General features: G+C 55.2%; 1 protein-coding gene across 1 annotated transcript in view; it reads right to left on the minus strand.

The window, feature by feature from the left end:
- LOC110481100 (integrin alpha-X-like) overlaps positions 1-21,447 on the minus strand; it is a gene marked incomplete at its 5' end in the record, with an annotated part of 37,099 nt that extends 15,652 nt beyond the window's left edge. Inside the window, 17 exons of the mRNA XM_077789535.1 lie at positions 644-790; positions 3,086-3,237; positions 4,457-4,516; positions 4,748-4,899; positions 6,338-6,468; positions 7,509-7,715; positions 8,430-8,510; positions 9,271-9,410; positions 11,100-11,187; positions 12,304-12,377; positions 12,793-12,937; positions 14,394-14,547; positions 15,348-15,493; positions 16,832-16,962; positions 18,482-18,596; positions 20,100-20,164; positions 21,351-21,447. Coding sequence (XP_077645661.1) covers positions 644-790; positions 3,086-3,237; positions 4,457-4,516; positions 4,748-4,899; positions 6,338-6,468; positions 7,509-7,715; positions 8,430-8,510; positions 9,271-9,410; positions 11,100-11,187; positions 12,304-12,377; positions 12,793-12,937; positions 14,394-14,547; positions 15,348-15,493; positions 16,832-16,962; positions 18,482-18,596; positions 20,100-20,164; positions 21,351-21,447 — 2,085 coding nt within the window. The remainder of the gene's footprint in view (positions 1-643; positions 791-3,085; positions 3,238-4,456; positions 4,517-4,747; positions 4,900-6,337; positions 6,469-7,508; positions 7,716-8,429; positions 8,511-9,270; positions 9,411-11,099; positions 11,188-12,303; positions 12,378-12,792; positions 12,938-14,393; positions 14,548-15,347; positions 15,494-16,831; positions 16,963-18,481; positions 18,597-20,099; positions 20,165-21,350) is intronic.
- Between the last annotated feature and the right edge of the window lie 875 nt (positions 21,448-22,322).

Raw genomic sequence — 22,322 nt, forward strand, 5'->3', positions numbered from 1 at the left:
CCCGATTTTCCCAATCCCCTGAATTTTCCCAAAATCCCCCGAATTTCCCCCAAATCCCCCCAACCCCCGATTTTCCCCAATCCCCCCGATTTTCCCAATCCCCGATTTTCCCAATCCCCGATTTTCCCCCAAATCCCCGATTTTCCCAAAACCCCCCGATTTTCCCCCAAATCCCCCCAACCCCCGATTTTCCCAAAATCCCCCGATTTTCCCCCAAATCCCCGATTTTCCCAAAATCCCCCCGATTTTCCCAAAACCCCCCAAATCCCCCCAACCCCCGATTTTCCCCAATCCCCCCGATTTTCCCAAAACCCCCCGATTTTCCCCCAAATCCCCCCAACCCCCGATTTTCCCCAATCCCCCCGATTTTGCCCCAAATCCCCGATTTTCCGAAATCCCCCCGATTTCCCAAATCCCCCGATTTTGCCCCAAATCCCCGATTTTCCCCAACCCCCGATTTTCCCCAATCCCCCCGATTTTCCCCAATCCCCCCGATTTTCCCAAAACCCCCCGATTTTCCCCCAAATCCCCTCAACCCCCGATTTTCCCCAATCCCCCCGTTTTTCCCAAACCCCCCGTTTTCCCCCCAAATCCCCGTTTTTCCCAAATCCCCCCGATTTTGCCCCAAATCCCCTCTCCTCACCGTGCCGCTGGCGGCGCCCTCGGGCTCCAGGCGCGGCCGCAGCGCCCCCGCCCCCCCCAGGGGGTCCCCGCGCCCCCCCAGGGGGTCCCCGCGCCCCCCCAGGCTCAGCCGCAGCACCAGGGGGCTCAGCGTGTCCCGGGGGCAGCCCTGCAACCAAAATCCCCCGAATTCACCCCAAAGCCGCACCGGACACGGAGAAATGGAGGTTTTACCCGAATCGCGCCCAAATTGCACCCAAAAACGGCCAAATTGCACCCAAAAACGGCCAAATTGCACCCAAAAACGGCCAAATTTCACCCAAAACCGGCCAAATTGCACCCAAAAACGGCCAAATTGCACCCAAAAACGGCCAAATTTCACCCAAAAATGGCACCGGGAAATGAAGAAATAGCGATTTTATCTGAATTGCGCCCAAATTGCACCCAAAAACGGCCAAATTGCACCCAAAAACGGCCAAATTTCACCCAAAAACGGCCAAATTGCACCCAAAAACGGCCAAATTTCACCCAAAAAGGGCCAAATTGCACCCAAAAACGGCCAAATTGCACCCAAAAATGGCCAAATTTCACCCAAAAATGGGACAAAATGGAGGTTTTACCTGAGTTGCGCCCAAATTTCACCCAAAAACGGCCAAATTTCACCCAAAAATGGCCAAATTTCACCCAAAACCGGCCAAATTGCACCCAAAAACGGCCAAATTGCACCCAAAAATGGGACCGGGAAATGAAGAAATAGCGATTTTATCTGAATTGCACCCAAATTGCACCCAAAAACGGCCAAATTTCACCCAAAACTGGCCAAATTTCACCCAAAAACGGCCAAATTGCACCCAAAAACGGCCAAATTTCACCCAAAACCGGCCAAATTTCACCCAAAAACGGCCAAATTGCACCCAAAAACGGCCAAATTGCACCCAAAAATGGCCAAATTGCACCCAAAAATGGGACAAAATGGAGGTTTTACCTGAGTTGCGCCCAAATTTCCCCCAAAAACGGCCAAATTGCACCCAAAAACGGCCAAATTTCCCCCAAAAACGGCCAAATTGCACCCAAAAACGGCCAAATTGCACCCAAAAATGGGACAAAATGCAGGTTTTACCTGAATTGCGCCCAAATTTCACCCAAAAACGGCCAAATTTCACCCAAAAATGGCACCGGGAAATGAAGAAATAGCGATTTTATCTGAATTGCGCCCAAATTGCACCCAAAACCAGCCAAATTTCACCCAAAAACGGCCAAATTTCACCCAAAAACGGCCAAATTTCACCCAAAACCGGCCAAATTTCACCCAAAAATGGCCAAATTGCACCCAGAAACGGCCAAATTTCACCCAAAAACGGCCAAATTTCACCCAAAAATGGGACCAGGAAATGAAGAAATAGCGATTTTATCTGAATTGCGCCCAAATTGCACCCAAAAACGGCCAAATTTCACCCAAAAACGGCCAAATTTCACCCAAAAATGGCCAAATTGCACCCAAAAACGGCCAAATTTCACCCAAAAACGGCTAAATTTCACCCAAAAACGGCCAAATTGCACCCAAAAACGGCCAAATTTCACCCAAAAATGGGACAAAATGGAGGTTTTACCTGAGTTGCGCCCAAATTTCACCCAAAAACGGCCAAATTTCACCCAAAAATGGGACCAGGAAATGAAGAAATAGCGATTTTATCTGAATTGCGCCCAAATTTCACCCAAAACCGGCCAAATTGCACCCAAAACCGGCCAAATTTCACCCAAAACTGGCCAAATTTCACCCAAAAACGGCCAAATTGCACCCAAAAATGGGACCGGGAAATGAAGAAATAGCGATTTTATCTGAATTGCACCAAAAAACGGGACAGAGAAATGAAAAAGTATCGATTTTACCTGAATTTCACCAAAAAAACGGGACAAAATGGAGGTTTTACCTGAATTTTACCCAAATTTCACCCAAAAACGGCCAAAATTCACCCAAAAACGGGACCAGGAAATGAAGAAATAGCGATTTAACCCGAATTTCACCAAAAAATGGGACAAGGACATGAAAAAATATTGATTTTACCTGAATTTAACCTGAATTTAACCCGAATTTCACCCAAAAACGGGACAAGGAAATGAAGAAATATTGATTTTACCTGAATTTTACATGAATTTCACCTGAATTTAACCCAAATTTCACCCAAAAATGACACAAGAAAATGAAAAAATATTGATTTTACCTGAATTTAACCCAAAATTGAGACCCCAAAACAAAATAAAAACCAAATTTCAAACCAATTTTTCCCGATTTTCACCCCAAAATTCACATTTTTTCCCAAATTTCACCATTTCCCCCCCAATTTTTCCCCAATTTTCCCCCCAAAATTCACATTTTTCCCCAAGTTTCACCATTTCCCCCCATTTTTTCTCGATTTTCCCCCCAATTTTCCCGAAATCGCCGGAATTCGCCCCAAATCCGCACCCTGTAGAAGATCTGCAGCTCCCGGCAGTGCCGCCCCAGCCCCAGGCTCAGGGTCCCGTTTTTGGCGTTTTCCGCCCCAAAATCGGCGCGGGCGCGGGCGCGGCCGGGGTCCAGCTCGGCCCGGAACCAGAGCGAGGCCGAGAGCTGCGAGCCTGGATTGGGGTGAGAAAACGGGAATTCGGGAAAATCCCAAAAAATGGGAGTTTGGGGGGAAATAGGGGGGGGAAATGGGGGGAAATGGGGGAAAAATGGGGGAAAATGGGAAAATGGGGAAATGGGAAAATGGGAAAATGGGAAAATGGGAAAATGGGGAAAAATGGGAAAAATGGGGAAATGGGGAAATGGGGAAATGGGGAAAATGGGGGAAAATGGGGAAATGGGAAAATGGGGGAAAATGGGGAAAAATGGGAAAATGGGAAAATGGGGGAAATGGGGGAAATGGGGGAAATGGGGGAAAATTTGGGGGGAAATGGGAGAAAATGGGGGAAATGGGGAAAATGGGGGAAATGGGGAAAATGGGGGAAAATTGGGGGAAAATTGGGGGAAAATTGGGGGATTTTGGGGAAAATTAGGGGGAAATTGGGGGAAAATTGGGGAAAATTGGGGAAAATTGGGGGAAAATTGGGGGAAAATTGGGGGAAAATTGGGGGATTTTGGGGAAAATTAGGGGGAAATTGGGGGAAAATTGGGGAAAATTGGGGGAAAATTGGGAGATTTTGGGGAAAATTGGGGGAAAATTGGGGGAAAATTGGGGAAAATTGGGGGGAAATTGGGAGATTTTGGGGAAAATTGGGGGAAAATTGGGGGATTTTGGGGAAAATTGGGGGATTTTGGGGAAAATTAGGGGGAAATTGGGGGAAAATTGGGGGAAAATTGGGGGATTTTGGGGAAAATTAGGGGGAAATTGGGGGAAAATTGGGGAAAATTGGGGGAAAATTGGGAGATTTTGGGGAAAATTGGGGGAAAATTGGGGGAAAATTGGGGAAAATTGGGGGATTTTGGGGAAAATTGGGGAGATTTGGGGAGGTTGGCATTTCCAGGCTTGAGTTTCAGGGTTCAGGTGAGGTTTGGGGTGGATTTTTGGGGCTCAGGTGAGGATTTTGGGCTTCAGGTGAGGATTTTGGGGTGGGATTTTGGGGTTCAGGTGAGGTTCAGGTGATATTTTCGGGGCACAGGTGAGGATTTCGGGGTTCAGGTGAGGATTGGGGTGGGATTTGGGACTCAGGTGAGGTTCAGGTGAGGATTTTGGGACTCAGGTGAGGATTGGGGTGGGATTTTGGGGACTCAGGTGAGGTTCAGGTGAGGGTTTTGGGGCACAGGTGAGGTTCAGGTGATATTTTCGGGGCACAGGTGAGGGTTTCGGGCTCTCACCGAAGGTGTCGTCCGTCACCTTGCGCAGGTCGAAGCACACCTGGGCCAGGGCCCGGGAGCCTCAGGTGAGGATTTTGGGGCACAGGTGAGGTTCAGGTGAGGATTTTGGGGTTCAGGTGAGGATTGGGGTGGGATTTGGGGACTCAGGTGAGGTTCAGGTGAGGATTTCGGGGCACAGGTGAGGATTGGGGTGGGATTTGGGACTCAGGTGAGGTTCAGGTGAGGATTTCGGGGCACAGGTGAGGTTCAGGTGACATTTTCGGGGTTCAGGTGAGGGTTTCGGGCTCTCACCGAAGGTGTCGTCCGTCACCTTGCGCAGGTCGAAGCACACCTGGGCCAGCGCCAGCGGCTCCCGCAGCTCGTCCCCCTCGGGGCACTCGCGGGCCGGGATCACGGCGGGAGCGAAGGCGACGCTGGCGCGGACGCGGAGCAGCGGCGGGGACCTGGGGACCCGGAGGAGCCCCAAATGAGCCCCAAATGAGCCCAAAATGTGCCCAAAATGAGCCCAGAATGAGCCCAAAATGAGCCCAAAATGAGCCCAAAATGAGCCCAAAATGAGCCCCAAATGAGCCCCAAATGAGCCCAAAATGAGCCCGAAATGAGCCCAAAATGAGCCCGAAATGAGCCCAAAATGAGCCCCAAATGAGCCCCAAATGAGCCCCAAATGAGACCAGAATGAGCCCGAAATGAGCCCAAAATGAGCCCAAAATGTGCCCAAAATACACCCAAAAATACACCCAAAATGAGCCCAAAATGTGCCCAAAATGTGCCCAAAATACACCCAAAAATACACCCAAAATGAGCCCAAAATACACACAAAATATACCCAGAATATGCACAAAATACACCCAAAATGTGCCCAAAATACACCCAAAAATACACCCAAAATGAGCCCAAAATGTGCCCAAAATGTGCCCAAAATGTGCCCAAAATGTGCCCAAAATGTGCCCAAAATACACCGAAAATACGCCTGGGCACACCTGGGGTCACCTGGACTCACCTGAGCAGCAGCACCTGCCCAGGTGAGTCCTGGGTGGATTTTGGGTGATTTTGGGTGGATTTTGGGTGGATTTTGGGTGATTTTGGGTGATTTTGGATGGATTTTGGGTGATTTCGGGTGATTTTGGGTGGATTTTGGGTAATTTTGGGTGGATTTTGGGTGATTTTGGGTGGATTTTGGGTGGATTTTGGGTGGATTTGGGGTGATTTTGGGTGATTTTGGGCAGTTTTGGGCGGTTTGGGGTCACCTGGACTCACCTGAGCAGCAGCACCTGGCCCAGGTGAGTCCTGGGTCGGTTTTTGGTGGATTTTGGGTGATTTTGGGTGGATTTTGGGTAATTTGGGGTGATTTTGGGTGGATTTTGGGTGATTTTGGGTGATTTTGGGTGATTTTGGGTGATTTTGGGTGGATTTGGGGTGATTTTGGGTGATTTTGGGTGGATTTTGGGTGGATTTTGGGTCGATTTTGGGTCGATTTTGGGCAGTTTCGGGTGATTTTGGGTCACCTGGACTCACCTGAGCAGCAGCACCTGGCCCAGGTGAGTCCTGGGTGGATTTTGGGTGATTTTGGGTGATTTTGGGTGGATTTGGGTTGATTTTGGGTGATTTTGGGTGATTTTGGGTGATTTTGGGTGATTTTGGGTGGATTTGAGGTGATTTTGGGTGATTTTGGGTGATTTTGGGTGGATTTTGGGTGATTTTGGGTGGTTTGGGGTCACCTGGACTCACCTGAGCAGCAGCACCTGCCCAGGTGAGTCCTGGGGGATTTTGGGTGGATTTTGGGTGGATTTTGGGTGGATTTTGGGTGATTTTGGGTGATTTTGGATGGATTTTGGGTGGATTTTGGGTGATTTTGGGCGGTTTGGGGTCACCTGGACTCACCTGAGCAGCAGCACCTGGTCGCGCGCCCCCACGGCCAGGTCGGGCAGGTGATCCCCGCTCAGGTCACGCCCCCCGCTCAGCGATTGGCCGAAAAATTGGGGCTGGGACGGGAACCGGGAGCCCGGGATGCGCTGGGCAGGTGAGACAGGTGAGACAGGTGAGATGGACAGGTGAGACATGGACAGGTGAGATGGACAGGTGAGAGATGGACAGGTGAGACATGGACAGGTGAGATGGACAGGGGAGATGGACAGGTGAGATGGACAGGTGAGATGGACAGGTGAGATGGGACAGGTGGGACACAGGTGAGATGGGACAGGTGAGATGGACAGGTGAGACATGGACAGGTGAGATGGACAGGTGAGATGGGACAGGTGAGATGGACAGGTGAGATGGACAGGTGAGATGGACAGGTGAGATGGACAGGTGAGATGGACAGGTGACATGGACAGGTGAGATGGACAGGTGAGGTGGGACAGGTGGGACACAGGTGAGATGAGACAGGTGAGACATGGACAGCTGAGAGACAGGTGAGAACCCCCTCCCCCAGGTGAGCCCCCACCTGTCCCAGGTGCCCTGGGTTTCCCTCACCTGCCCCAGGTGCCCCAGGTGCCCCTCACCTGCCCCAGGTGTCCCTCACCTGCCCCAGGTGCCCCAGGTGTCCCTCACCTGCCCCAGGTGCCCCTCACCTGCCCCAGGTGCCCCAGGTGCCCCCCAGGTGCCCCAGGTGCCCCTCACCTGCCCCAGGTGCCCCTCACCTGCCCCAGGTGCCCCCTCACCTGCCTCGGGTCCCCTCTCACCTGCCCCAGGTGCCCCAGGTGCCCCTCACCTGCCCCAGGTGCCCCCTCACCTGCCCCGGGTCCCCCCTCACCTGCCCCAGGTGCCCTGGGTTCCCCTCACCTGCCCCAGGTGCCCCCTCACCTGCCCCGGGTCCCCCCTCACCTGCCCCAGGTGCCCTGGGTTCCCCTCACCTGCCCCAGGTGCCCCCTCACCTGCCCCGGGTCCCCCCTCACCTGCCCCAGGTGCCCCAGGTGCCCCCCAGGTGCCCCAGGTGCCCCTCACCTGCCCCAGGTGCCCCAGGTGTCCCTCACCTGCCCCAGGTGCCCCTCACCTGCCCCAGGTGTCCCTCACCTGTCCCAGGTGCCCCTCACCTGCCCCAGGTGCCCCTCACCTGCTCGTGCTCGGTGCGCAGCCCGCCAGGTGCGCCCCGGAACAGGTAGACGGCGCCGTGGCCGTCGTCCTCCAGGGGCGCCCCCACGGCCACCTCGGCGCACCTGTCCCCGTCCAGGTCGCCCAGGTGAGCCAGGCTGGCCCCGAAGCGCCCCAGGGGCTGCCCAGGTGAGCCCTGCAGGGCCTGCGGGCAGGACAGGTGAGCGCCCTGCGGGGGGACGGGCACAGGTGAGACAGGTGGGACAGGGACAGGTGAGGTGGACAGGTGGGACAGGTGGGACAGGGACAGGTGGGACAGGGACAGGTGAGATACAGGTGGGACACAGGTGAGATGGGACAGGTGAGACATGGACAGGTGAGATGGGACAGGTGAGACAGGTGGGACATGGACAGGTGAGACATGGACAGGTGAGATGGACAGGTGGGACAGGGACAGGTGGGACAGGTGAGATGGGACAGGTGGGACAGGTGAGACACAGGTGAGATGGGACATGGACAGGTGGGACAGGTGAGATGGACAGGTGAGGTGGGTGGGACACGGACAGGTGAGACAGGTGGGACACGTGAGGTGGGACAGGTGGGACAGGTGGCATTGGACAGGTGAGGTTGGACAGGTGAGATGGGACAGGTGAGATGGACAGGTGAGATGGACAGGTGAGACAGGTGGGACAGGTGAGGTTGGACAGGTGGGAGAGGTGGGACAGATGACACAGGTGAGATATGAACAGGTGAGGTGGGTGGGAGATGGACAGGTGAGATATGGACAGGTGGGACACGTGGGGACAGGTGAGGTGGGACAGGGGGACAGGTGATGTTGGACAGGTTGGACAGGTGAGGTTGGACAGGTGAGGTGGGACAGGTGAGGCCCAGCCGAGGCCCAGCTGAGCCCCCAGGTGTGCCTCACCTGCCCAGGTGCGCTCACCTGTCCCCCCAGCTCGCACAGGTGCACGCGGCCGCCGCTGCCCCCCCCGTAGAACAGGGGCGCCCCCACCAGGAGCCGCACCTGGGGGGGCTCACCTGGGCGGGGCCGGGGCTCACCTGGGCAGGGCTGCAGCGCCAGCAGCGAGGCCCCGAAATAGGAGCCCACCTGGGCAGGGGGAGACAGGTGAGACAAGCCAGGTGAGACCCCCAGGTGAGACAGGTGAGACCCCCCAGGTGAGACCCCCAGGTGAGACAGGTGAGACCCCCCAGGTGAGACCCCCAGGTGAGACAGGTGAGACCCCCCCAGGTGAGACCTCCCAGGTGAGACCCCCCAGGTGAGACAGGTGAGACCCCCCCAGGTGAGACCCCCCAGGTGAGACAGGTGAGACCCCCAGGTGAGACCCCCAGGTGAGACCCCCAGGTGGGACAGGTGAGACCCCCCCAGGTGAGACCCCCCAGGTGAGACAGGTGAGACCCCCAGGTGAGACCCCCCCAGGGGGGACAGGTGAGATGGGTGAGACCCCCCAGGTGATCTCACCTGTCCCAGGTGTGTCCCCCCAGGTGTGTCCCTCACCTGCCCAGGTGTGTCCCTCACTCACCCAGGTGTGTCACTCACCTGTCCCAAGTGTGTCCCTCACCTGTCCAGGTGTGTCCCTCACTCACCTGTGTGCCCATCACCTGCCCCATCACCTCCCAGGTGTGTCCCTCACCTGCCCAGGTGTGTCCTTCACTCGCCCAGGTGTGTCACTCAACTGTCCCAGGTGTGTCCCTCACCTGTGTGCCCATCACCTGCCCCATCACCTCCCAGGTGTGTCCCTCACTCACCCAGGTGTGTCACTCACCTGTGTGCCCATCACCTGCCCCATCACCTCCCAGGTGTGTCCGGGCCGCAGCAGCAGGACCCTGCCCAGGTGAGCGAAGCGCGGCGCGCCCAGCGCCAGCGCCCAGGTGTGACCCAGCGGCACCGGCGCCACCGCGTAACCTGCGCCAGGTGAGCCCAGGTGAGCCCAGGTGAGCCCAGGTGAGCCCAGGTGAGTCCCGGGGGGGATTTGGGGAATTTCAGGTAAAATTTTGGGGGGTTTTGGGTGAATTTTTGGGGATTTTCGGGTTAATTTTGATGCCCAGGTGTGGCCCAGCGGCACCGGCGCCACCACGTAACCTGCGCCAGGTGAGCCCAGGTGAGCCCAGGTGAGCCCAGGTGAGCCCAGGTGAGTCCCGGGGGGGATTTTGGGGATTTTAGGTGAATTTTGGGGATTTTTGGGTGAATTTTGGGGGGTTTCAGGTGAATTTCAATGCCCAGGTGTGACCCAGCGGCACCGGCGCCGCCACGTAACCTGCGCCAGGTGAGCCCAGGTGAGCCCAGGTGAGCCCAGGTGAGTCCCGGGGGGGATTTGGGGAATTTCAGGTAAAATTTTGGGGATTTTCGGGTGAATTTTTGGGGATTTTCGGGTTAATTTTGATGCCCAGGTGTGGCCCAGCGGCACCGGCGCCGCCGCGTAACCTGCGCCAGGTGAGCCCAGGTGAGCCCAGGTGAGCCCAGGTGAGTCCAGGTGAGTCCAGGTGAGTCCCAGGGGAATTTCAGGTAAATTTTGGGAATTTCAGGTAAATTTTGGGAATTTCAGGGATTTTCAGGTGAATTTTTGGGTGTTTCAGGTAAATTTCCCTGCCCAGGTGACCCCACCCCTGTGCCCAGGTGTATCCCAGGTGTATCCCAGGTATGCCCAGGTGTGCCCAGGTATATCTCAGGTGTGCCCCAGGTGTGCCCAGGTGTGTCCCAGGTGTGCCCAGCTGTGCCCAAGTGCATCCCAGATGTTCCCAGGTCCATCCCAGGTGCCCCCAGGTGTATCCCAGGTGTATCCCAGGTGTGCCCAGGTGTGCCCAGGTGTGCCCCAGGTGTGCCCAGGTGCCCCCAGGTGTATCCCAGGTGTCCCCAGGTGTGCCCAGGTGTCCCCAGGTGTCCCCAGGTGTGCCCAGGTGTATCCCAGGTGTGCCCAGGTGTATCCCAGGTGTATCCCAGGTGTCCCCAGGTGTATCCCAGGTGTATCCCAGGTGTGCCCAGGTGTGCCCCAGGTGTGCCCAGGTGTATCCCAGGTGTATCCCAGGTGCCCCCAGGTGTGCCCAGGTGCCCCCAGGTGTGCCCAGGTGTGCCCAGGTGTGCCCAGGTGTGCCCCAGGTGTATCCCAGGTGTGCCCAGGTGTGCCCAGGTGTCCCCAGGTGTGTCCCAGGTGTCCCCAGGTGTTCTCAGGTGTGCTCAGGTGTGCCCAGCTGTGCCCAGCTGTGCCCAGGTGTGCCCAGGTGCCCCCAGGTGTGCCCAGGTGTGCCCAGCTGTGCCCAGCTGTGCCCAGCTGTGCCCAGGTGTGCCCCAGGTATATCCCAGGTGTGCTCAGGTGCCCCCAGGTGTATCCCAGGTGTGCCCCTTACCCAGGTAAGCATCCCTGGCATCCACGGCGTCGCCCAGGTGTTCTCCAGGTGTGCCCAGGTGTTGTCCAGGTGTGCCCCAGGTATATCCCAGGTGTATCCCAGGTGCCCCCAGGTGTATCCCAGGTGTGCCCCTTACCCAAGTAAGCATCCCTGGCATCCGCAGCGTCGCCCAGGTGTTCTCCAGGTGTGCCCAGGTGTTCTCCAGGTGTGCCCAGGTGTTCTCCAGGTGTGCCCAGGTGTTGTCCGGAGCCGTTGAGGAAGGTGGGCGCCCCTCCCCCGTAGGTTAAGGCGCCCCCGGCCCAATCGAAGGCGCCAACGGCCCCCAGGACCGGCCCGGCCTGGGGCAGCGGTCACTCGGGGTCACTCGGGGTCACTCGGGGTCACTCGGGGTCACTCGGGGTCAGGGGTCACTCAGGGTCACTCAGGGGTCACTCGGGGGTCACTCGGGGTCACTTGGGGTCACTCAGGGTCAGGGGTCACTCAGGGGTCACTCAGGGGTCACTCAGGGGTCAGGGGTCACTCAGGGTCACTCAGGGGTCACTCAGGGGTCACTCAGGGTCAGGGGTCACTCAGTGGTCACTCAGAGTCACTCATTGGTCACTCAGTGGTCACTCAGGGTCACTCAGTGGTCAGTGGTCACTCTGGTCACTCATTGGTCACTCAGGGTCACTCATTGGTCACTCAGTGGTCACTCATTGGTCACTCAGGGTCATTCATTGGTCACTCAGTGGTCACTCAGAGTCACCCATTGGTCACTCATGGTCGCTCAGGATCACTCAGTGGTCACTCATTGGTCACTCACGGTCACTCATTGGTCACTCATGGTCACTCATTGGTCACTCAGGGTCACTCAGGGTCACTCATTGGTCACTCAGGGTCACTCAGTGGTCACTCATGGTCACTCATTGGTCACTCATGGTCACTCAGTGGTCACTCAGTGGTCACTCAGGGTCACTCATGGTCACTCATTGGTCACTCAGGGTCACTCACTGGTCACTCTGTGGTCACTCATTGGTCACTCATTGGTCACTCAGTGGTCACTCAGTGGTCACTCAGTGGTCACTCATTGGTCACTCAGTGGTCAGTGGTCACTCTGGTCACTCAGGGTCACTCGTTGGTCACTCAGTGGTCACTCATTGGTCACTCGTTGGTCACTCGTTGGTCACTCAGTGGTCACTCATTGGTCACTCGTTGGTCACTCATTGGTCACTCAGGGTCACTCATTGGTCACTCATTGGTCACTCATTGGTCACTCAGGGTCACTCATTGGTCACTCTGGTCACTCAGTGGTCACTCATTGGTCACTCATTGGTCACTCAGTGGTCACTCATTGGTCACTCAGTGGTCACTCAGTGGTCACTCATTGGTCACTCAGGGTCACTCAGTGGTCACTCTGGTCACTCTGGTCACTCAGTGGTCACTCTGGTCACTCTGGTCACTCAGTGGTCACTCACCGCGGTCAGGGTGGCACTGAACCCCTCCTGGGCCATCTCCAGCTGGAAGGAGCTGCCGTGGGCGGAGCTCGTGCCTGGGGGAGGGGCCAGGTGTGCCCAGGTGAGTTCCCAGGTGCCCCCAGGTGCCCCCAGGTGAGTTCCCAGGTGCCCCCAGGTGCCCCCAGGTGCCCCCAGGTGAGTTCCCAGGTGTGCCCAGGTGCGCCCAGGTGAGTTCCCAGGTGTGCCCAGGTGTGCCCAGGTGCGCCCAGGTGCGCCAGGTGCTCCCAGATGTATTGTGGGTGCCCCCAGGTGTGCCCAGGTGTGCTCAGGTGAGTTCCCAGGTGCACCCAGGTGCCCCCAGGTGCCCCCAGGTGAGCTCCCAGGTGTGCCCAGGTGCCCCCAGGTGCCCCCAGGTGCCCCCAGGTGAGTTCCCAGGTGCCCCCAGGTGCCCCCAGGTGCCCCCAGGTGCCCCCGGGTGAGTTCCCAGGTGCGTCCAGGTGTGCCAGGTACCCTCGATGGCGAAGATCTTGTCCCTCAGCTGGCTCTGGACGCCGCTCAGCGCCTCGAAGTTGTCGACGCGGAAAACGTGGGCGGGGCCCGAGGCGATCACCTGCAGCTCGCGCTGCGCCTGCGCCCGCCTGAACGCGCTGCCCACCTGCCCAGGTGAGGGCACCGACAGGTGAGCATGGATGGACAGGTGAGGGGGGCATGGACAGGTGAGGTGGGCACGGACAGGTGAGTGGGGCATGGACAGGTGAGGTGGGCACGGACAGGTGAGGTGGGCACGGACAGGTGAGGTGGGCACGGATGGACAGGTGAGGTGGGCACGGACAGGTGAGGTGGGCACGGATGGACAGGTGAGGTGGGCATGGACAGGTGAGCATGGATGGACAGGTGAGGTGGGCATGGACAGGTGAGGGGGGCATGGACAGGTGAGGTGGGCACGGACGGACAGGTGGGCATAGACAGGTGAGCATGGATGGACAGGTGGACATGGGGATGGACAGATGGGATGGATGGACAGATGGACAGGTGGACAGGTGGACAGATGGACATGGGGATGGACAGGTGGACATGGGGATGGACAGGTGGACATGGGGATGGACAGGTGGACATGGAGATGGACAGGAGGACAGGAGATGGACAGATGGACATGGAGATGGACAGATGGACATGGAGATGGACAGATGGACATGGGGATGGACAGGTGGACATGGGGATGGACTGGTGGACATGGGGATGGACAGGTGGACATGGGGATGGACTGGTGGACATGGGGATGGACAGGTGGACATGGGGATGGACAGGTGGACATGGGGATGGACTGGTGGACAGGAGATGGACAGGTGGACATGGGGATGGACTGGTGGACATGGGGATGGACAGGAGGACATGGGGATGGACAGGTGGACATGGGGATGGACTGGTGGACAGGAGATGGACAGGTGGACATGGGGATGGACAGATGGACATGGGGATGGACAGGAGGACATGGGGATGGACAGGTGGACATGGGGATGGACAGGTGGACAGGAGATGGACAGATGGACATGGGGATGGACAGGTGGACATGGGGATGGACAGGAGGACATGGGGATGGACAGGTGGACATGGGGATGGACAGGTGGACATGGGGATGGACAGGTGGACATGGGGATGGACAGGAGGACAGGAGATGGACAGATGGACATGGGGATGGACAGGTGGACATGGGATGGACAGATGGGATGGATGGACAGATGGACATGGGGATGGACAGGTGGACATGGGGATGGACAGGTGGACATGGAGATGGACAGGTGGACATGGAGATGGACAGATGGACATGGGGATGGACAGGAGGACAGGAGATGGACAGATGGACATGGGGATGGACAGATGGACATGGGGATGGACTGGTGGACATGGGGATGGACAGATGGGATGGATGGACAGATTGACAGGTGGACAGGTGGACATGGGATGGACAGATGGACATGGGGATGGACAGGAGGACAGGAGATGGACAGATGGACATGGGGATCGACAGGAGGACATGGGGATGGACAGGTGGACATGGGATGGACAGATGGACATGGGGATGGACAGGAGGACAGGAGACCGCCGCTCACCCCGATGGCGTAGCGAGTGACCGCCATGGCTTCGGCCGTGGGGATGACGTCCGAGTAGTCCAGGGGGTCCTCGAACTTCTCGCCGTCGGTCACCACGATCAGGATGCGCCGCGCGCCGGCCCGAGCGCCGCGCCCGGCCACGAACATCTCCTGCCTGCGGCCAGCGGTCAGCACGGCCGGAGGAGTGGTCAGTGGTCAGTGGTCAGCGGTCAGCGGTCAATGGTCAGTGGTCAGTGGTCAGTGGTCAGTGGTCAATGGTCAGTGGTCAGTGGTCAGTGGTCAGTGGTCAGTGGTCAGTGGTCAATGGTCAGTGGTCAGTGGTCAGTGGTCAATGGTCAGTGGTCAGTGGTCAGTGGTCAGTGGTCAGTGGTCAGTGGTCAATGGTCAGTGGTCAGTGGTCAGTGGTCAGCGGTCAGTGGTCAGCGGTCAGTGGTCAGTGGTCAATGGTCAGTGGTCAGTGGTCAGTGGTCAATGGTCAGCGGTCAGTGGTCAGGGGTCAGCGGTCAGTGGTCAGTGGTCAATGGTCAGTGGTCAGTGGTCAGTGGTCAGTGGTCAGCGGTCAATGGTCAGTGGTCAGTGGTCAGCGGTCAGAGGTCAGAGGTCAGTGGTCAGTGGTTAGTGGTCAGGGGTCAGTGGTCAGTGGTCAGTGGTCAGTGGTCAGCGGCCAGTGGTCAGCGGTCAGCGGTCAGTGGTCAGTGGTCAGTGGTCAGCGGTCAGTGGTCAGTGGTCAGTGGTCAGTGGTCAGCCGTCAGTGGTCAGCGGTCAATGGTCAGTGGTCAGGGGTCAGCGGTCAGTGGTCATGGGTCAGTGGTCAGTGGTCAGTGGTCAGTGGTCAGTGGTCAGTGGTCAGCGGTCAGCGGTCAGGGGTCAGGGGTCAGCGGTCAGCGGTCAGCAGGGTCAGTAGTCAGGGGTCAGTGGTCAGGGGTCAGGGGTCAGGGGTCAGCGGTCACTCACAGCACTTTGCGGATGGCCGTGGCCGTGTAGGTGGCGCCGTTGAGCTGCCGGACGCTGCGGAGGAGCCGCGCCGGGTCCGGAACCTTCCGGAACTCCTGGAAGTCAAAGTGGTGCCGGACCTCGTGGGAGAACTGCGTGAGGGAGAACTGGACACACGGACACAGAGTGACCACCCCAGCGGTCACTCGGCACTGCCCCGAGGACAGACGGACACGGAGTGACCACCCCAGCGGTCACTCAGCACCACCCCCATGACAGACGGACACAGAGTGACCACCCCAGCGGTCACTCGGCACCGCCCCCATGACAGACGGACACAGAGTGACCACCCGAGCGGTCACTCCAGACCACCCCAATGGCAGATGGACACGGAGTGACCACCCCAGCGGTCACTCGGCACCACCGCCATGACAGACGGACACAGAGTGACCACCCCAGTGGTCACTCAGCACCGCCCCGAGGACAGATGGACACAGAGTGACCACCCCAGCGGTCACTCCAGACCGCCCCGAGGACAGATGGACACGGAGTGACCACCCGAGCGGTCACTCGGCACCGCCCCCATGACAGACGGACACGGAGTGACCACCCCAGCGGTCACTCGGCACCGCCCCGATGACCAACGGCTGCTGGTGGTCAATGTGCAAGGTCAACGAGATGAACGACCCAAGATGACCAATGGTCATTGAAGGGTCAATGTCCATGGAGCCGATGACCCACGATGACCAATGGTCAATGTCCATGGACATGAATGACCAATGGATGACCAATGGTCGTTGAGGGGTCAATGGTCAATGTTCTTGGACATGAATGACCCAAGATGACCCATGGGTGGTTAGTGGTCAATGTCCATGAAGCCAATGACCCAAGATGACCACTGGGTGGTCACCACTCAATGTCCATGGAGATGAATGACCCAAGATGACCACTGGGTGGTCATTGAGTGGTCAGTGGTCAATGTCCATGGAGCCAAACCACCCGAGATGACCAATGGTCATCAAGGGGTCACCACTCAATGTCCATGGAGATGAATGACCCAAGATGACCACTGGGTGGTCATTGAGTGGTCAGTGGTCAACGTCCATGGAGCCAAACCAACCGAGATGACCAATGGTCATCAAGGGGCCACCACTCAATGTCCATGGAGATGAATGACCCAAGATGACCAATGGTCATTGGGTGGTCAACGCTCAATGTCCATGGAGCCAAACCACCCGAGATGACCAATGGTCATCGGGGGGTCACCACTCAATGTCCATGGAGATCAATGACCCAAGATGACCAATGGGTGGTCAGTGGTCAATGTCCATGGAGATGAATGACCCAAGATGACCAATGGTCATTGGGTGGTCAATGCTCAATGTCCATGGAGCCAAACCACCCAAGATGACCAATGGTCATCAGGGGGTCACCACTCAGTCTCACTGCGCTTGGCCAAGGCGAGATGACCGCCGGCCACCAGAGGTGACCCAGGTGGGCGTTACCTGCGCGTCGACGCCCTGGAAGCGCCGCATCACCTCGGCGATGAAGGTCTTCATGGTCCTGAAGTCGTGGTCGGCGATGCTGCCCGAGCCGTCCATCAGGATCGCGATGTCCAGCGAGGTCTTGGGACACTCTGTGGACAGAGTGACCACAGCCCCGAGTGACCACCCACAGGCCGGACGTGGAAATGCGAATTTGGGGTCGACAAAAACATCGATTTGGGGGTGAAAACACCAGAAAAACACAATTTTTGGGGTTCTACCTCCTCGATGTCGACAAAAAGGTCAATTTTTGGGGTGGAACCACCAGAAAAAAACAATTTTTGGGGTTCTACCTCCTTGATGTCAACAAAAACGTTGATTTTGGGGTGAAACCACCAGAAAAAAACAATTTTTGGGGTTCTACCTCCTTGATGTCACACACAAAGCCAAGATGACCACTGGGGGGTCAGCGGTCAATGTCCATGGAGATGAATGACCAGTGGATGACCACTGGTCACTCTCCATGGCGATGAATGACCCAAGATGACCCCAGATGACCAATGGTCACTCTCCATGGAAATGAATGACCCAAGATGACCACTGGATGACCACTGGTCACTCTCCATGGAGATGAATGACCCCAGATGACCCAAGATGACCACTGGACAACCACTGGTCACTCTCCATGGAGATGAATGATCCCAGATGACCCCAGATGACCAATGGATGACCACTGGTCACTCTCCATGGCGCCAATGACCCCAGATGACCCAAGATGACCCCAGATGACCACTGGATGACCACTGGATGACCACTGGTCACTCTCCATGGTGCCGATGACCCCAGATGACCCCAGATGACCACTGGATGACCACTGGTCACTCTCCATGGTGCCGATGACCCCAGGTGACCAATGGATGACCACTGGTCACTCTCCATGGTGCCGATGACCCCAGATGACCACTGGATGACCAATGGATGACCACTGGTCACTCTCCATGGCACCAATGACCCCAGATGACCACTGGATGACCACTGGATGACCACTGGTCACTCTCCATGGCGCCGATGACCCCAGATGACCCAAGATGACCCCAGATGACCACTGGATGACCAATGGATGACCACTGGATGACCACTGGTCACTCTCCATGGCACCAATGACCCCAGATGACCACTGGATGACCACTGGTCACTCTCCATGGTGCCGATGACCCCAGGTGACCAATGGATGACCACTGGTCACTCTCCATGGTGCCGATGACCCCAGATGCCCACTGGATGACCACTGGATGACCACTGGATGACCACTGGTCACTCTCCATGGCGCCGATGACCCCAGATGACCACTGGATGACCACTGGTCACTCTCCATGGCGCCGATGACCCCAGATGACCCAAGATGACCCCAGATGACCACTGGATGACCAATGGATGACCAATGGATGACCACTGGTCACTCTCCATGGCGCCGATGACCCCAGATGACCCCAGATGACCACTGGATGACCACTGGTCACTCTCCATGGCGCCGATGACCCCAGATGACCACTGGATGACCACTGGACAACCACTGGTCACTCTCCATGGAGATGAATGACCCCAGATGACCCCAGATGACCACTGGATGACCACTGGATGACCACTGGATGACCGCCGGTCACTCCGCACCTGGGAGGTTCTCCGGGATGCTCCGGACCGGCCGGAGCTCGGTGTCCAGCTGGACGCAGAAGCCGTTGAGGTGGACGTTGACCCCGCACACCTGGGGCGAGATGGGGCCGCACACCTGGAGCAGAAATTTCGGGTTGGTCAGCCCCGATTCGGGCCGAAAAACGCCGATTTTGGGAAAAAAACCCGGCGGGATGAAAATTTGGGGTTCCACCTCCGCGGGGTTCCACCAAAAACCACAAATTTGGGGTGGAACCTCCAAAAAACCCAAATTTTGTGGTGGAACCTCCAAAAAACCTCAAAACCCCCCCAATTTTGGGACAGAACTTCCTAAAAACCCAAATGTTGTGGTGGAACCTCCAAAAAAAACCCAATTTTGGAGGGAAACCTCCAAAAAACCCCCAAAATCTGGGGCAAAACTTCCTAAAAACCCCAATTTTGGGGTGGAACCTCCTAAAAACCCAAACTTTTGTGGTGGAACCTCCTAAAAACCAAATATGGGGGCAAAACATCCCAAACCCCAAAATTTTGTGGTGGAACCTTCTAAAAACCAAAAATTTTGTGGTGGAACCTCCAAAAAACCTCAAAAAAAACCCCAATTTTGGAGCAAAACTTCCTAAAAACCCAAATTTTGGGGTAGAACATCCTAAAAAGCCAAAATTTTGGAGTGGAACCTTCTAAAAACTCAGATTTTGGGGCAAAACCTCCTAAACACCTCAAAAATACCTGATTTTTTTTTTAAGAACCTCCAAAAAACTCAAAATTTGGGGCAAAACCTCCTAAAAACCTCTAATTTTTTTGAGGGACCTTCCAAAAACCCCAAATTATTTTTAAGGAACCTCCCAAAAACCCCAAATTTTTTTGAGGAACCTCCCAAAAACCCCAAATTTTTTTGAGGAACCTCCCAAGAACCCCAAATTTTGGGGCAAAACCTCCAGAAAACCTCCCAAAAACCCCAATTTTTTTGGAGGAACCTCCCAAAAACCCCAAATTTTTTGGAGGAACCTCCAAGAAACCCCAAATTCTTTTTGAGGAACTCCCAAAAACCCCAAATTATTTTTAAGGAACCTCCCAAAAACCCCGAATTTTTTTGAGGAACTCCCAAAAACCCCAAATTTTTTTGAGGAACCACCCAAAAACCCCGAATTTTTTTGAGGAACCTCCCAAAAACCCCAAATTTTTTTGAGGAACCTCCCAAGAACCCCAAATTTTGGGGCAAAACCTCCAGAAAACCTCCCAAAAACCCCAATTTTTTTGGAGGAACCTCCCAAAAACCCCAAATTTTTTTGAGGAACCTCCTAAAAACCTCCCAAGAACCCCAAATTTTTTTGAGGAACCTCCCAAGAACCCCAAATTTTGGGGCAAAACCTCCTAAAAACCTCCCAAAAACCCCAAATTTTTTTGAGGAACCTCCTAAAAACTTCCCAAGAACCCCAAATTTTTTTGAGGAACCTCCCAAGAACCCCAAATTTTTTTGGAGGAACCTCCCAAAAACCCCAAATTTTTTTGAGGAACCTCCCAAAACCCCAAAATTTGGGGCAAAACCACCCAAGAAACCCCAAATTTTTTTGGGGAACCTCCCAAAACCCCAATTTTGGGTCCCCCCATTTCGGGGTCTCACCAGCGCCGCGTCGTCCCCGGCCGCCAGCGCCAGCCCCAGCGAGGATCTGTTCACTCCGGGGGGTCCTGGGGGGACGCGGCCTCAGACCCCTCCCCAAAACCGGGGGCCCGATTTGGGGAGGGGTCTCACCCAATTTTGGGGTCCCTTTCCCCATTTTTGGGTCCATAAATCCATTTTTTGGCCTCTTTCACACCATTTTTTAGCATTTTTAACACAGTTTTTTGGGGTTTTCTCCCCAAATTTCGGGTTTTTTTGGGGAGGGGTCTCACCCAATTTGGGGAGGGGTCTCACCCCATTTTTGGGTCCATAAATCCACTTTTGGCCTCTTTCACACCATTTTTTAGCATTTTTAACACAGTTTTTTGGGGTTTTCTCCCCAAATTTCGGGTTTTTTTGGGGAGGGGTCTCACCCAATTTGGGGAGGGGTCTCACCCAATTTGGGGAGGGGTCTCACCCCAATTTGGGGAGGGGTCTCACCCCATTTTTGGGTCCATAAATCCATTTTTTGTCTCTCTCGCCCCATTTTTTATCATTTTTTAACACAGTTTTTTGGGGTTTTCTCCCCAAATTTCGGGGTTATTTTGGGGAGGGGTCTCACCCAATTTGGGGAGGGGTCTCACCCCATTTTTGGGTCCATAAATCCGTTTTTGGCCTCTCTCACACCATTTTTTATCATTTTTAACCCCGTTTTTTGGGGTTTTCTCCCCAAATTTCGGGATTTTTTGGGAGGGGTCTCACCCAATTTGGGGAGGGGTCTCACCCAATTTGGGGAGGGGTCTCACCCCAATTTGGGGAGGGGTCTCACCCCATTTTTGGGTCCATAAATCCATTTTTTGTCTCTCTCGCCCCATTTTTTATCATTTTTTAACACAGTTTTTTGGGGTTTTCTCCCCAAATTTCGGGGTTATTTTGGGGAGGGGTCTCACCCCAATTTGGGGAGGGGTCTCACCCATTTTTGGGTCCATAAATCCGTTTTTGGCCTCTCTCACCCAATTTTTTATCATTTTTGACCCCGTTTTTTGGGGTTTTCTCCCCAAATTTCGGGATTTTTTGGGGAGGGGTCTCACCCAATTTGGGGAGGGGTCTCACCCATTTTTGGGTCCATAAATCCGTTTTTGGCCTCTCTCACCCAATTTTTTATCATTTTTGACCCCGTTTTTTGGGGTTTTCTCCCCAAATTTCGGGATTTTTTGGGGAGGGGTCTCACCCAATTTGGGGAGGGGTCTCACCCAATTTGGGGAGGGGTCTCACCTGTCACCGGGAGCTTCCGGCAGGTTCCGGAGCCGAAGGCGCAGCCGTAAACGGCGCCGGAGCCGTTCCCCTCCCGGGGGGCTCCCACCAGCAGCCTTTGGGGAGAATTCCGGGGATTTTGGGAAAATTTGGGGGATTTGGGGAAAATTTGGGGGATTTGGGAAAAATTCGGGGAGATTTTGGGGATAATTTGAGGTAATTTCGGTATAATTTTGGGGTGATTTGGGGATAATTTTGGGGATGATTTTGGGATGATTTTGGGGTAATTTTGGGATGATTTGGGGCTGATTTTGGGAAAATTTGGGGATGATTTTGGGATAATTTTGGGCTGATTTGGGGATATTTTGGGGCTGATTTTGGGCTGATTTGGGGATATTTTGGGGATAATTTTGTGATGATTTAGGGATATTTTGGGGATGATTTTGGGCTGATTTGGGGATATTTTGAGGATATTTGGGGGATGATTTTGGGCTGATTTGGGGATATTTTGGGGCTGATTTTGGGCTGGTTTTGGGCTGATTTTGGGCTGATTTGGGGATATTTTGGGGATAATTTTGTGCTGAATTTGGGGTGATTTGGGGATCTTTTGGGGATATTTTGGGGATATTTTGGCTGATTTGGGATATTTTGGGGTGATTTTGGCTGGTTTGGGATATTTTGGGCTGATTTTGGGCTGATTTTGGCTGATTTGGGATATTTTGGGGTGATTTTGGCTGATTTGGGATATTTTGGGGTGATTTTGGGCTGATTTTGGGCTGATTTGGGATATTTTGGGCCGATTTGGGGCTGATTTTGGCTGATTTGGGATATTTTGGGGTGATTTTGGGCTGATTTTGGGGTGATTTGGGATATTTTGGGCTGCTTTTGGGCTGATTTGGGATATTTTGGGGTGATTTTGGGCTGATTTTGGCTGATTTGGGATATTTTGGGCTGATTTTGGGGTGATTTTGGCTGATTTGGGATATTTTGGGG

Source organism: Lonchura striata, chromosome 35 (assembly GCF_046129695.1).
Source record: "Lonchura striata isolate bLonStr1 chromosome 35, bLonStr1.mat, whole genome shotgun sequence".
Lineage (NCBI taxonomy): Eukaryota > Metazoa > Chordata > Aves > Passeriformes > Estrildidae > Lonchura > Lonchura striata.